The sequence below is a fragment of the Chroicocephalus ridibundus genome, chromosome Z (genome assembly GCF_963924245.1).
Source record: "Chroicocephalus ridibundus chromosome Z, bChrRid1.1, whole genome shotgun sequence".
Taxonomy (NCBI): domain Eukaryota; kingdom Metazoa; phylum Chordata; class Aves; order Charadriiformes; family Laridae; genus Chroicocephalus; species Chroicocephalus ridibundus.
In genome coordinates this window covers 72586497-72600658 of record NC_086316.1, presented here as the reverse complement: position 1 = coordinate 72600658, position 14162 = coordinate 72586497, and the positions used below count along the sequence as shown (strand labels likewise).

Genomic DNA, 14162 nt, shown 5'->3' with positions numbered 1-14162 from the left:
CTCATTAGGTTCTTCTCTGCCCAGCTCTCCAGCCTGTCCAGGTCACGCTGGATGGCAGCACGGCCCTCTGGAGTGTCGGCCACCCCTCCCAGCTTGGTATCATCAGCGAACTTGCTGAGGATACACTCTGTCCCCTCATCTAGGTCATTAATGAATATATTGAACAAAATTGGACCAAGTATTGACCCCTGAGGGACACCACTCGTTACAGGCCTCCAACTGGACTCTGTGCCGCTGATCACAACCCTCTGAGTTCTGTCACTCAGCCAGCTCTCGATCCACCTCACTGTCACCTCGTCTAGCCCATACTTCCTCAGCTTCCTAATGAGGATGTTATGGGAGACAGTGTCAAAAGCCTTGCTAAGGTCAAGGTAGACGACATCTATGGCTCTCCCCTCATCCAGCCAACCCGTTATAACATCACAGAAAGCTATCAGATTGGTCAGGCATGATTTGCCCTTGGTAAATCCATGCTGACCACTTCCAATAACTTCCTGTTCCTCTGTGTGTTTGGAGACGACATCCAGAATGAGTCGCTCCTTAAAGACAATCTCCTTAAATTTCTAATTTTTTTATCCTCTTCCATTCTTGATTAATGCTGTCTAGCTCTCTTTAGAGCAAAGTGCCATGTTAACATTTCCCCAAAACAAATACCATCTGTTAACATTTACTTCAAACTATGCAATACAGGAGGAGTACTTTCTCAAAAAGTAGTATGGCTTCATGTGAGTGCACTGGATTTACATATCAGTGTTAAATTTTCGCTTGGATTTGTCATAAATAGTTATTACAGATGTATTTATGATGCACATAAAAGAAATAAAAATAAAACCATACGTATTCCCTTTTTGTTTGATTACCTGTATTTGCTTTTAGAAAGAACAATTACAATTACAACTTGGGTCAACAGTGTCTACACTATCTTTAAAGGAACAACAACTAACCAAAAAACTAGTAACATTTAAATCTGGTAAGATGTATTATATATTCACAGAAAGAATAATATGGACATACTTATTACACAAGTGGAATACAATTGCAACAATTTATGTCTTTACTTTTGAGTGCTTACAGTTCAGATATGAGGCAGCAATAATTATATTGTGTCATTTAGCAATCTAAAAGAGTTTATGGGCTTTGGAATGCATAAAAATAAAAAATAAAATTATTAAATATCTACCAATTCTACATAAGCTACACTATTGGAGGAAACAAGTTCAAAGGGCCATGTGACAGGCCAAACAAAGGCCTAAACAAAGTTTTGTAGAATTTCAGCAACTGTAACTTCAGCAATTTGCATCGCAGTATTTCTTTTTAATAGGACAACATACTCACTTGCCTCACAAATGAATTGCTTAACAATTGCTATCCTGAAAATATAAATGAGTATGCAGCTACTAAGTATTGTAATGAGGAGATGAAACAATCTTATGAACCATGGACAACATTAGAAAGAAAAAAACCCAAACAACAGGTAAGCATACAAAGAAACCTCTAGTTCTGTATTTCAAGATTGAATGTGAAAATAGGATAAAGAGGATACATATCTACTGAGAGTTGAAATTTAATTCTTTTTATGAGAGAGAGAAGTTTAAAAGTGCTTCCAAGTTCAAGTACTTTTACTTTAGCTTAATAAATGGAAAGACACAACTTGTGTTTTGCAGTGGCTCAAGACCACTAGATGTTACTGTGTTGAAACCTAGAATCTCTTCATAGAGGGATATTCTCATTTGTAGACTGCTTTAATTAGTTGCAATATTAAAGCTTTCACTGTCAAACTGAAAGGTAACACCTGTAGCGTATAAAAAACAAAGTCTCGTGCCACTGTCAACCTAAAGGCTGTCTGGGTATATGCTTGACCTCTAGTAGAGCCATACATACCTGATTTTTTTCACATCGGTATCACTGCAGAAGCACTGCTTCTCATAGAACAGTATGATATGGTCTATACCATATGAAAAGTGCTAGCAAAGTTAGCATCCAAACTACAGTGCTTTTTCTGAAGAACTTATTACTGAGTGTGGCATACTGGTTAATGCTAAATTTGTATGGAAAAAAAGCATTCACAGGTTTTAAAAAGAAAAGTGAGAAAGGCAACATCTAAATGCAGCATTCCCTGATACTTCCTGTTCAAAAGTAATTACATACCATGGTATTTCCTCTGGAGTTCTTGCTGGACTTGCTGAGAACTTCCACCATCGGGCCGCATGAAACCCAGGAGCCTCTGTTGCAGATTAGCTGGTGTACTGAAACTGCAATTCCAAAATAAAAAGAGATATCAATATGATTACAAATACAGAATCTTTTAAAGATTAATTTTAACAACTCATTTTTAGTATCTGACTAGTTGCAGCTGGAGACCACACATACACTTCAACTCAACACAATTACGCATGGTATAGTTTTTCAAAAGCTGGACATTAAATACCACTAGTAAATTTAAAACATCATGAATAATACCTTGGGTTTCCAAGGGCTCCTACTGTAGCAAACTGGGAATTTCTGTCCAGAAATTCTTGTAAACCTTTTAGTTCTTGTAGTACACATTCCAGCGCATGAGATGGAACGCTGCTTTCTACCTGCAAAAGAAAACAGACTTCTTTACAGAAAGCTTAGTTTCCAAACTTTTTTCCAAAAATTTATAGTTTTAAACTAAGGCTTCTAAAAAGACAAACGCAACAAAGAGGGTACAACAAATAAATAGCGTAACAGTAATGCTATCATTAGAACACAACACAGTCATTGAGGAGGGGACACACATGTGAAGAGTCAGTAGTCCTCTGAAGATATACTGTATTCAAGATGCTACTTTCTTTGTGCCTCTGATAACCAAATCAGCTGTGTTTTACTATTTCCAACTGTGAACTTAAACAACGGTTGAGCACTGCTAAGACACAGAGTCTTAGCCAAAGTCTTCCAGAGTGTCCCAGTTACCTTATAACTGAAGGAAGAAAGCTCACATAGCAGTTAATTTGCATTGCTGAAATTACTCAGTTCAGGATTCTACTAACATCCGCAGTCAGAAAAGATTTTGCTATTTTGATCACAGACAAAAAGCAAAACACCAAGATTTTAGTCAGGAAGATGCTGGAAATCTTTTGGTGTCCTTACTTAACTGCAATGTTTATTCCAACCCAATAAAGCGTTTTATTTTTAGGCTTTGTCTAGAAGGGGTATGCATAAATGAAGGAAGTGCAATCACTAAACATGGAGAAAACTCACCATTGACAATTAACAACAGAGATCAAATTACAGTTAGGTTTCTTAAGAAGTAACATTCAAAATACTAGCTTAAAAAGATTTAAAACCTACAGTTACTCCTCAGTTAAGAGCGCAGCACTTAAGAAAATATTCAAATCATAAAGATGGTTTTTTTCCCATATCAGTTTATAATTGGGAACAATAACAGGGTTTAAGACATATACTACAAGGAACTTTTAAAAATACAAAATAATCTTTTACATACTGCAACAACTTCTCGATTGCCACTTTTGAAAACTCTCTCCACAACTATACTGCCATCCCAAATATTTCTGCAACACAAAACAGTACTGTGTTAAAAGCCAAGTAATATATGCAACTATTTTTGCAAGTCTTCCACGTATAATTTCTTAAGAAAGAAACGGTAATGCTTTTCACTTCAAGGTCTAAAATAAGGATTTAATTTGGCAAAAATTAAGTATTCAAAAAAAGTTACCATTATACATTTCTGAATGCTACGGATACAGATAATTAACAAAATTTCAAATTTTAAAACTTTAATCAAATGAATTCTGATAGTCTCAAATACTTTAAAGATAGGCCAATGTTATTCTCTGGAAATATAGTGTAGGCAAACAAGCATCGTAACAAAAATTTCTTTCCCACCCAGCCTGCAGAGAGATGATAAACACATGAGGACCTGTGCTCTTGCCTGGAGTGTTTAGTAACACAGGACTCAACATCCAAGTAACAGAATCCTCTTTAGTCTTGCTTCATTACTCTGATTTGAGCATTTTGTTTAAAGCTTGTTAACAGAAAGTACTTCACGCCAGGACTTTGATCCCGTATGTCCTTCTGCATTTCTGTTTCATCCTTTGGTAGGAGTTTAAAACATACAGCTCATAGGTTTGAAAAATAAAACCGTGGTTTTCAGAGTTGTGCATATATATACACTTGATTGCAGGATCAATGTCTAAGCAGCTTTCCTGTCCTAGCTGTTCACTGAATGTATTATTATTAATAGAGCTCTAAAGAGAATGTATTATATCAACAAGTACTTCATTAACACAACATAAAAAAGCACTTCACTAATTTCAAATTTAAATGCCACTAAGATAGAATTCAACACCCACAAACATTAGATGAAAGAAAAAAGAAAAACTATGAAACAAATTGAGTGACTGAGTATCTTTTTACACCAACACCTCACCCTATAATCCGAGCAAAGTATATGCAGATGCCATTGTGTCTTCCAGAGAATACTATCTCGGGACCCATCATTCCACTAATGGAGGTACCAGGGTGAGACATGGAATTCCCAGAAGGTAACATGGGAGTTGACATACTAGGAGGTTGTAAACCTAGGGTAAAAGTATGTAAATATTACTCATTTGAATGCAAATAAAAAAGCCTAGTTGAAAAAAAATTTCTCCAGCAAAGGAAAAGGCAGCGTTACCTTGCCCAGATGTTGTCAAAAAGCTAACAGGATACGGACTATCAACAGTCAAAGGGGGACCTAAAAGGGAAGAGAAATAAAGGTAAGTTTGTTAAAAACAAAAAACCAAAGAAATAAAAAAACCCCACAAACCAAAATATAACCCACAAAATCCCTGTGCAAAAGCAGCAAAGTTGTTAAATCAATCATTTTAAAGTTAGAATCATTCTGACAGCTTTTATGTACAGTGAAATACCAAATTGCACTCACTTCTTATAAACACAACACTCTAAGTGAAGCAAATGCATACACTTCTTTCAAGAACAGTTATTAAGTATTTTTTTCCATCATTCACGTGTTATTTATTGCATACCATCTGTTCCCTGCATTGAGCACAATGCTGTCCACATACTTTTTGTTGTTCTTCACCTTCTGACTGCTCCCATTCCTGATACAAGCACCTATTCTCAAAGCACTCACCTTCAATCATTTAGATCTTTTTTTAAAAAAAAATAAATCAACTTTACCTTCAAAGCACTCAACTGAAAGAAACTGGTATTATTACTCTTAATTTTTACATAGGGCAGTTGGACAAACACTGTTAAATTAGAACATTCAGTTTGAGACTGTCCACGGCCGCAGATTCAGCTGTGAATACTCAACCCTCCTGCAAATTAAGTCTGAATACCTAACTTAAGACCCCAAAATATGAGCAACACCTGTGGTCATCTACAAAAATGTCCATGTACCATCAGCATGTATGATGATATATCGCAGAAAGGGCAAGCTGGCACTCTGAAAACTCAGCTTTTATCAAATCAGTCCTTCTTGCTTGTTCACTAAGCTTCTCTCTACTTGGCAACACACAACAGTGCAAAAGATAACAAAGTCCTTCACTAAACAGTGACAATGCATTCTCAGAGCATATTCTCCTGCCTGCCAAGCAAATCACAAACTTGCAGAAAAGCAGCAAGCAAATGCATGACTAGGCTTTCAACACAGTAAGAGAAAACTAAGTTAAATGTGCTGTCCTGGTTTCGGCTGGGATAGAGTTAATTTTATTCCCAGTAGATGCTGCGTTTTGGATTTAGTATGAGATAAATGTCGGTAACACATGTTACTAAGTAATGTTTATAGTAAGTCAAGGACTTTTACAGCTTCCCACAGAAGCTAAAAGGGAGCACAGACAGGACAAGGTGGCCGAAGGAATATTCCATACCAAAGACATCATGCTCAGTCTATAAAAGGGGATAGGCTGGGTGGGGGCAGGAATCCATGATTGCTGCTCAGGCAGGATGGGCTCAGCCATCGATCATTGTGGTGGTGAGGGCAATTGTATTTCATCACTTACGTTGTATATACTTTTACCATTATTATTATTTTCTCTTCTATTACTGTTCTATTAAACTGTCTTTATCTCAACCCACAAGGCTGTTGGGTTTTTTACTTCTTTTTCTCCCTACCCTACTGGGGGCAGGGGATAGTGAGCAAATAGCTGCATGCTCCTGGCTGATGGCTAGGGTTAAAACACGACACATGCCTGGCCTTTTAATGACAACATTATTGTAATATAGCTTCACATGCAAAATTTCAATTTTAAGCAATTTCCGTCAGCACGGCCTGACCCACCATGTGGGACATCCACAATATCAGAATCTTAATTTCACATGACAGTTCTCTACCCTTTGAGCAAACGGAGTAAGCAGTAGCAGAAGAATGGTGCCATCTCCCACCTGGACCTGTCACTGAAGCAAAATGGAAACACATCCTTCGATACTAGGTTTCAAAGAGGCATATATGACAGCAAACGATAAAAATATCCAAACATTTAGACTTGGGAAAATTACATTTACTTCTAAAAGGAGTCACCTTATTGATTACAGAGCTTCTTGTCAGTTCCCCCACACCTTACTTTCATTCTCAGTCTGCTCCTAGCACCTGTTCTCCCCATAATTCCTGTTCCCTCCAACTCAGATTTAATTTTACTTTCTTACTCTTTGCCTCAGCTCCTGCCCGCATTGCTATTGTTCCACATCATCAGGCTTGGAAAGCGATGCCATTGATGCATTAAAAATAGCCACTCTTCTTAGTATTTTAATACTAGCTAAGAATTCTGAAAAAGAGGGTCAACTATTTTTCCAAAACTCCATTCCAGTTCAGCACACCTTTCTCCAATACTTACGAATGTGGATATATGACAAAAATGGAATTTCTTTGCATTCCAGGCAATCAAGTTTTTTCCCCAAGTCTGATGTGTAAAATTGAATGCTGCATGTCAGATAAGGGTAAAGGATCTTGGAAATTAATGAGTTCCTGACTAAAAAATGTATTTAATTTAAGTCAGTGAGTTCCAAATTCATAGAATCGCTCAGGTTGGAAAAGACCTTTAAGACCATCAAGTCCAACTGTTAGCCTAGCACTGCCAAGTCCACCACTAAACCATGTCCCTAGCCACCGCATCTACCCATCTTTTAAATACCTCCAGGCATGGTGACTCCACCACCTCCCTGGGCAGCCTGTACCAGTGTTTGACAACCTTTTCAGTGAAGAATTTTTTCCTAATATCCAATCTAAACTGCCCCTGGCACAAATTGAGGACACTTTCCTCTTGTCCTATCGCTTGTTACTTCAGAGAAGAAACTGACACCCACCTTACTACAACCTCCTACATCATTATGAATTTCTTTTGTAAAAACCCTTAAGACCTGGAACTGAGTAACACATGTTAAGGGACAAATTCCTAAAGCAACTGTAGTAATTTCAATGAATCTGAGTAATACAGAAAGGCCTGCATACCAATAAGCATCAAGTTCTGAGGAGAAAGATTAGACACTATTCTCATTTGCATGTAGCACTGATGACCTAAGCAGAAAGCAAATGCTGAACCTAGAGCTTTTACAGGGAGAAATCACTCCAAATGACTAACCCATTTCTTTATCAAAATTTTTGTTTTCTTTTCATAAGCAGTATCTGATGAAGCGTGACAATGACACCATAAGAAGATAATCTGCTTTAGCCACACAACAAACCAACTAATCTTTGTAAAGTTTGAACTATAGTATTCATAAATTGTTCTCTGGCTGCTGAACTGCCTCTGGCAGCAAGAAACATATACCTTCTTCACATAATCTTAATAGACTATATGCAACATGCAGACATAGTTAAAGTCCACATCAACCTCCCATGGAATCCAAGAATCACTCAAGAGAAATGGAAAAAACCCTGCAATTAATCAGCCAATGAGTGGAAAATCAAGAACTATTTCAGACAAAAAGAACACAGGTACTTGTGAGAAGACAAAATATTATATACTTAAGGAAAAAAACCCCAAACCTGTCCCAAACCATGAAATGCTTGCTACTTACTGGCAGGAACAGGAGAACCCAAGATAGGTCCAACATTACTTGGAGGAGGCAGAGCTGATGGAAACCTCATCTGTGCTTCTCCACCATACCTAAAGTTTAAATGCAAAGATAAAAATTCCTCACGCTCCATACACAGTCCATTTAACTTTCACGTCTTCAAGAATTAACAGGATTTTGGGGTTCTTTTAAAATGGGCAATAAAAAAACAGCATAACTTTTCAGAAATATCTTTGACTTTTGTCAGAAGAAAAGAAAACTAAATGCATACGCGTTATATGAAAAGCACAACATATGCAATTGCAACGACAAGTTAGATGAACAACCAAGTATTTTTTTGTGGATGTTTTAAGTCCTGTCGTGATATGATACAATCAGGCTTCAGAGAAAAATTTACCAATTCTCAAAATCAGGTTTATGCTTTATATGTTTTTAAGATTTGCCTCTACAGGGAAGTGGAAGGAAGGACACAGTTGCCATGACCCATGCTTATCCTTCTATCTTCCACAAGTCATTTCTATCCATCTCTCTCCTACAGTGCTACACGAGCACCTTGTTACGTCTTTCCTTGCTAACACCCATCTCTCCAGAGTTATCATCCACATTTTCTATCAGATCTTGTAATGTAATTGAGTTTACAAAGAACAACTATTCATAGCCTACTGAGAGTAGCTGACTTGATCTAACACCTGCACAAGTTTTGGAAAAGGACAAGCAAGCTTTAGGGAACATTACACTCCAACTCTAATGCAGACATACAGTCCAAGATGCACATTTTATCATCACTTTTAACAGCTGCATCTTACCAACCCCCTTTTTTCCTCCAGGCCACGTGGCCCTCCTACAGGACAGCCAAGAGATCCATAATATACCAACTTGTATAAGGCAGCTAATTAAAATATACATATATTACCAAAAACCTGTTTTTCCTTCAGGCTACATGATACACCAACTTGATTAAGGTAGCTAGTTAAAATATACATATCTGCACCATACCAAGGATATGTAGCACTTAAGATACATAGATGACAAATTAATCCTCCAGACTGGAAGCCCGTACTTCCTCACTCAATTTGTAGTGGAAAAAACCAAACCAAACAACAAATAAAAAAATAAATAAAAAACCCTCAACATCTATGACCAAGAGCCATAAGGCCCTGAACAGGGTAAGGCCACTTGAATATAAATTTCCTTGGTGCAATGGTCAACAGCATAACTAACTACAACGTTAAGAAAAAAACAAAACCAAACCAAAAACCAAACACAACCCCCCCACAAAAATAAAAAAAAATCTGTCCTTTTTCCACTGCCTGAGTTGCTCTCATTAAAGATATTACCACACATTGCACTTCTGTGAAGTATAGATAAGTGCATTTCAAGCACATTTAACTGCATTTTCAGTAGCCTCCACTACACGTGGAATACAAGCGTCCAAAAGGGGAAACAGCCACAAATCACCATTACAGGAAGCTTCCTTTGTTGAAGAGCCCTGAATTAGTGCAGAACCATAATCCACCAGAGTTAACAGTCTATGCTCATTTTAAAATAGCACTCGCTCAGGCAGCAAGTTAAAGAGCCTGTACAATTATTCAGTGGGTGTAGTGATCCTGCATAATATTCACAACAACCTACAGAATTGAAACTTACCTGAAGAATGCTCGAGTAGCCCAGGCCGATACCTCTCTATCACATGCAGCATTAGAACAGGCCAAGATAAGGCAAGTGGCACAGGCTTGATCCTCCTAAGGCATATTATACTGTTAGTGTTGCAGCTTCTATCAAGGTGGTAAGAAACGTATAGAAGTTATATTGCTCAATAACTAAACAGTGAATACTTTTTGCATAATTTTATTTAGAAGGCAAGGAAATCAGCTCCTCCCAATTATAGACAGGAAGTGAATCACAGGGAGGCATCCCACTATAGCAGGTAAGTTTTTGCTACACAGTTCTTGCAAACTCAGTATGATTATGGGTAGGAAACAATCTCCATGTCTGTCACCTAATTATGTCTAAGAATCACGCAATTTCTACAGAAATGTAAACTAAGATTGTGTTTGAAGAAAAAAAATCTATACAAATAATGGTATGAATATTCTAATGGCATGTTAAAACATCACTTAGTATGTCCTATCAAAGCACAAGAGTATGGATTACAGTGAACATTCACTACAGATACTAATCAGTACTAGTCAAAATTGTCACCTGTGTTTGTCATTCACCTTAAACAAAAACACAGACCAATTTTACACATTTCTACTGGCCTTCAAAATGTAAAAACCTCTTGTAGCGGTAGGAATTTAACTTTTTTAGAAACTCTTCCTCCGCTTCTAAGAATTGAATTATACTTCTGCGTACAAGAATCTAAGAATTTCAGGGAAAGTGGATTACACTTCCATTTTTAAGTATCATAAAATGGTAAGTTATTTCTCATTATACAATCTTGTTTTATGTAGACAATACAGCAGGAAAAGCTAATACTTTAATCAATAAATGAAATGATAATTAGAAGTTTATAGAAACAACAAAAAGGTGACAAGGGAAGTAATTATATTTATATAAATATTATAAATCTTCCATTTTGCACAACAGGTCAAAAGCTCTTACCTGATGCAACTTGAAAAACCTTTCAATCTCTTCTCCATCTCCACCTATATTACTAACAAGCAGATGCCGCAGCTGATCAACAGGTCTGAGCTTATGAAATATAAAGCTCCCCTAGAAGTAACCCAAAATAAGTTAGAATAAAGATGTCTTTACTCTGGCCACCTCAACATACCCTCCCCACAGTGCTTATCTTCAGCATTCTGAATTTTCCTTTGTTGCGTTATTGGATCAAAGTATAAAGTGAATGGTGCGTAAAGCGCAGTTCTCATTCACATGTAGAAAATTCTCTACTGAGTCTAGGAAAGGCAGAAAACATACTGCAATGGCTATAAACTCTCCATAAACTGAGTTACTTTTGCTGTTCTTAGCCTAACATGAAGTATACAACACAAATATATAGCATGCATATACAGAAAATAAGGCTTTATGTATCTTACAAATCCTCAAAACTGCCTAGAAAAAAAATGCTTGAATAATTAAAGATCAAGGCCATAGTAAGACTCTTCACTCAATCACCTTGCCTGCATCTATACTAACTACTGGAGGGTGTCTTTAACAAAACAGTTGCAATTAAACAAATGCAGGTTGAGTCTAGAGGTTGCAAGACATTAACGATTAAATTTTTTTTTAATTGCCTACTGGTTAAAATACCAAGTGCCCTAAAATATTGCTAAATGTAATCAAAAAAGAGAAACAAGGAAGTTAATTTCTTTTTTCCTTTTGTGTGTTTTTTTTTTAAACCCTTTCAAAAAACCCCTTTAGGACTTCTATGACAAAGAAGAAATTATATATTCAAATCTCAATTGCCAACAATATTTACTCAAAATGTATTTTCTGGGCACCCAGTGTCTGTTTCAATTTCATATAATCATGAGCACAACCAAGGTTAAAAGAGCTTCTCAGATGATCTGTATGTGCAAGGGTCTCTGGAGACCAACAAAAACTATTAATGCACTGTACAAGAGAAGCTGGCCCAATAGCTTTGAGTAAATTTAAAATACGTACAGATGGTTTAAGCAATCTTCTTCCTTATTCCTTTTAATGTTCAAAATAGAATCCTTAAAACATACAAAAAATTAATAAACATTTACAGGTTTGGATCAACCTTGCAACTTTATACTTACACTTCTGATTTCCTATATTACGAAAAATAATACTCACCTGAGCTGAAAGCAGAACAAACTTCTTAGGTGGCAGCATATGTTGCTGCACAACAACAGGTGAATCAGTTATTGGAATAATGTCTTTATTGAGCGGTGTTACAATCTTCTGAACTTTAAATTCATCAATAGCAGAAAGAGCCCAGGAATGTCCATCAATATGGGTGGTCATCTGAACAAGGGACGGATATTATTCAAAGTCTGGTAACAGACATGGATTTTGTACATCCATGGTGATATTTTACTATTTACCATTTAAAATTACACAGAATAGAATCTACTCTTGACACAAGAAAACCCAAAGAAAATAAGCAAGTTCTTATACTGTCTAACAGAAGGTTACCACCAAATTTACAGCTATACATACTGTTGCTTTTGGGAGACAGGGAATAATATATTGCGTCTTTTGGGGGACAGGGATAGCGTTTTGTATTTTAATGTAAAACAACTTGCAAAATGGGATCTTTTAACGCTGCTAAAATATAAACAGCAACAATCTGCTAACCATACAGAACTAAGTACCAAAGGTATCATGAATTTAAATTATTTCTTAAAGAATCAAAAAATGCTGCAACTGAATCATGAAGGTTTACAAGACAGCTGGCAGCAGTACTTCAGATATAACTCAAGAAAATATATGGTAGTGAAGACATTTCAGAAAACCCACGTATGCTAACAAGGAAGAACTGCTGCTCAAGAATAAGCTGCCATTTCGGTTGGGAAACCCAGCTGTCTGTTACTCTTGAATGCCTTGGTGGAAAAAAAAAGGAAGTCAGCACTTGGGATATTTACATGTAAGTTTTTGCAGGGAAGGGATCTGGAGTAATTATAAAGCTCCTCTTTAGTTACTAAAGCAGTAGATAAATTAAAACCTGACTTCGAAACTTTACAGTCTCTCCATTCACTCCAACTCTACCACTGCTCCTCCAATAATACTATTTTTGACATGTCACTCATGTACTTCAGCAGAAGACTTCGGACTTCCTTCAGAGCTGGAATACATGAAATGTTGCATAAGGCAACTAACCCCCTCCAAACCCCTCTTACAAACCCACTTATGTAGCAACTAGGAAAATCAGAAAAAAACATGTGAAACAATGAAGAGGTTAATCGTGTCTGAAATTTAATGAAGATGTGGCATACCAGTTTAAATAAAGAAACCCAAAGCCTCTAGCATCTACATTTTAAACGACCTTTGTGAAATTTTATCCTCAACAAACACCACTATATACTGTGAGAAATGTCTTCCTACGCTTGTGCACAATACGCAGCATGCTATAGACAACTGTGGTTTTGAATATGCTAATTAGAAGTCAAGTCTTAGAAGTCAAGGCAATTGCTTTTGACACATAGCTTGCAACAAGCTAGAAAGCATGGCTGAATTAGGATTTCCTAGTCAGAGATCAGTTCCCATTCACCAACAAAACTGCCTACTATTTTTTTTTTCTTTGAAGCATATTGATTAGTAGCTTTTTAAGTGTTTCCAAACTCCTCATGAGGTTTTCTGTGAACTACCCATTTCTTGCAGATAGTATTATTCAAGTATCTGTTATCAGAAAGGAAAAAGTAATATCTAAATTCCATCAAAATTGTCTAAAAGTTTGCTTTAGTACCTGTGTTTCCATCATTGGCTTTTGAAAAGGGAACGAATCGTGATTGATACACCACAAGATGTCATTATCCTCATTTTCTGAAGCTGTCATCAGCAGGACCCCTATCAAGAACACCAATATGGTTTGTATTAGAAGTCATAATCATGCATTAGATGCAAATCCATTAATTCATTCCTTATTTAGTAAAAAGCAATCTTTAAGTCCTAATCATACAATTGGAACAGCAAATAGTATCTCCTGAGTTTGTACGTCATAGAGTTCTTCAGGTCACTTTCAACACCATTTGCCATCTACTCTAACAGGTACAAACAGAAATAAGCCTAAAATAGGTAGAACATCCCTCAAAAGTGAGATGTTTAAACAGATTATGGATGAAAAAACATAAGGAAATGACTTCGAGGATAAAAATTATTATGTATGACCAGAAGGGTCAGCAACATAGAGATATTTCCCCCCCACCACCCCCAGCCCTGCACTTCTGCAACACTTTAAAAAACTCAGACTACAATCAGAAATGATATAAAGCTAGAGCCATGTGGCGGCTGTTTGGCATGTTATATGGCATCAGTAGCTAAACAAGCTAAAAAATAAATAACAGTCAGCATACACTAAACTCAGCATAAGAGGCACTAAATAGGTAAGAAGCCTATTCTATACCCTGCTTTCAAGAGCTAATCACACATCACTAGAGACATGTAGGCGCATTTGAACACATTAAATCTACTTTATGGTGAGCTTAGAAGAAAAAACTGTTGATCAACACATGAACTGCTCAAACACAGCACAA

General features: G+C 36.7%; 1 protein-coding gene across 1 annotated transcript in view; it reads right to left on the bottom strand.

Annotated features, from left to right (window-relative positions):
* Window positions 1-14162, bottom strand: part of NUP155 (nucleoporin 155) — a 33788-nt gene that overhangs the window by 11944 nt on the left and 7682 nt on the right. The window contains exons 12-21 of the mRNA XM_063320499.1: window positions 13376-13476; window positions 11764-11934; window positions 10603-10713; window positions 9646-9740; window positions 8002-8090; window positions 4658-4717; window positions 4412-4562; window positions 3467-3533; window positions 2461-2579; window positions 2149-2252 (exon numbers count right to left, since the gene is read on the bottom strand). Of these exons, the coding sequence (XP_063176569.1) occupies window positions 2149-2252; window positions 2461-2579; window positions 3467-3533; window positions 4412-4562; window positions 4658-4717; window positions 8002-8090; window positions 9646-9740; window positions 10603-10713; window positions 11764-11934; window positions 13376-13476 (1068 nt within the window). The remainder of the gene's footprint in view (window positions 1-2148; window positions 2253-2460; window positions 2580-3466; window positions 3534-4411; window positions 4563-4657; window positions 4718-8001; window positions 8091-9645; window positions 9741-10602; window positions 10714-11763; window positions 11935-13375; window positions 13477-14162) is intronic.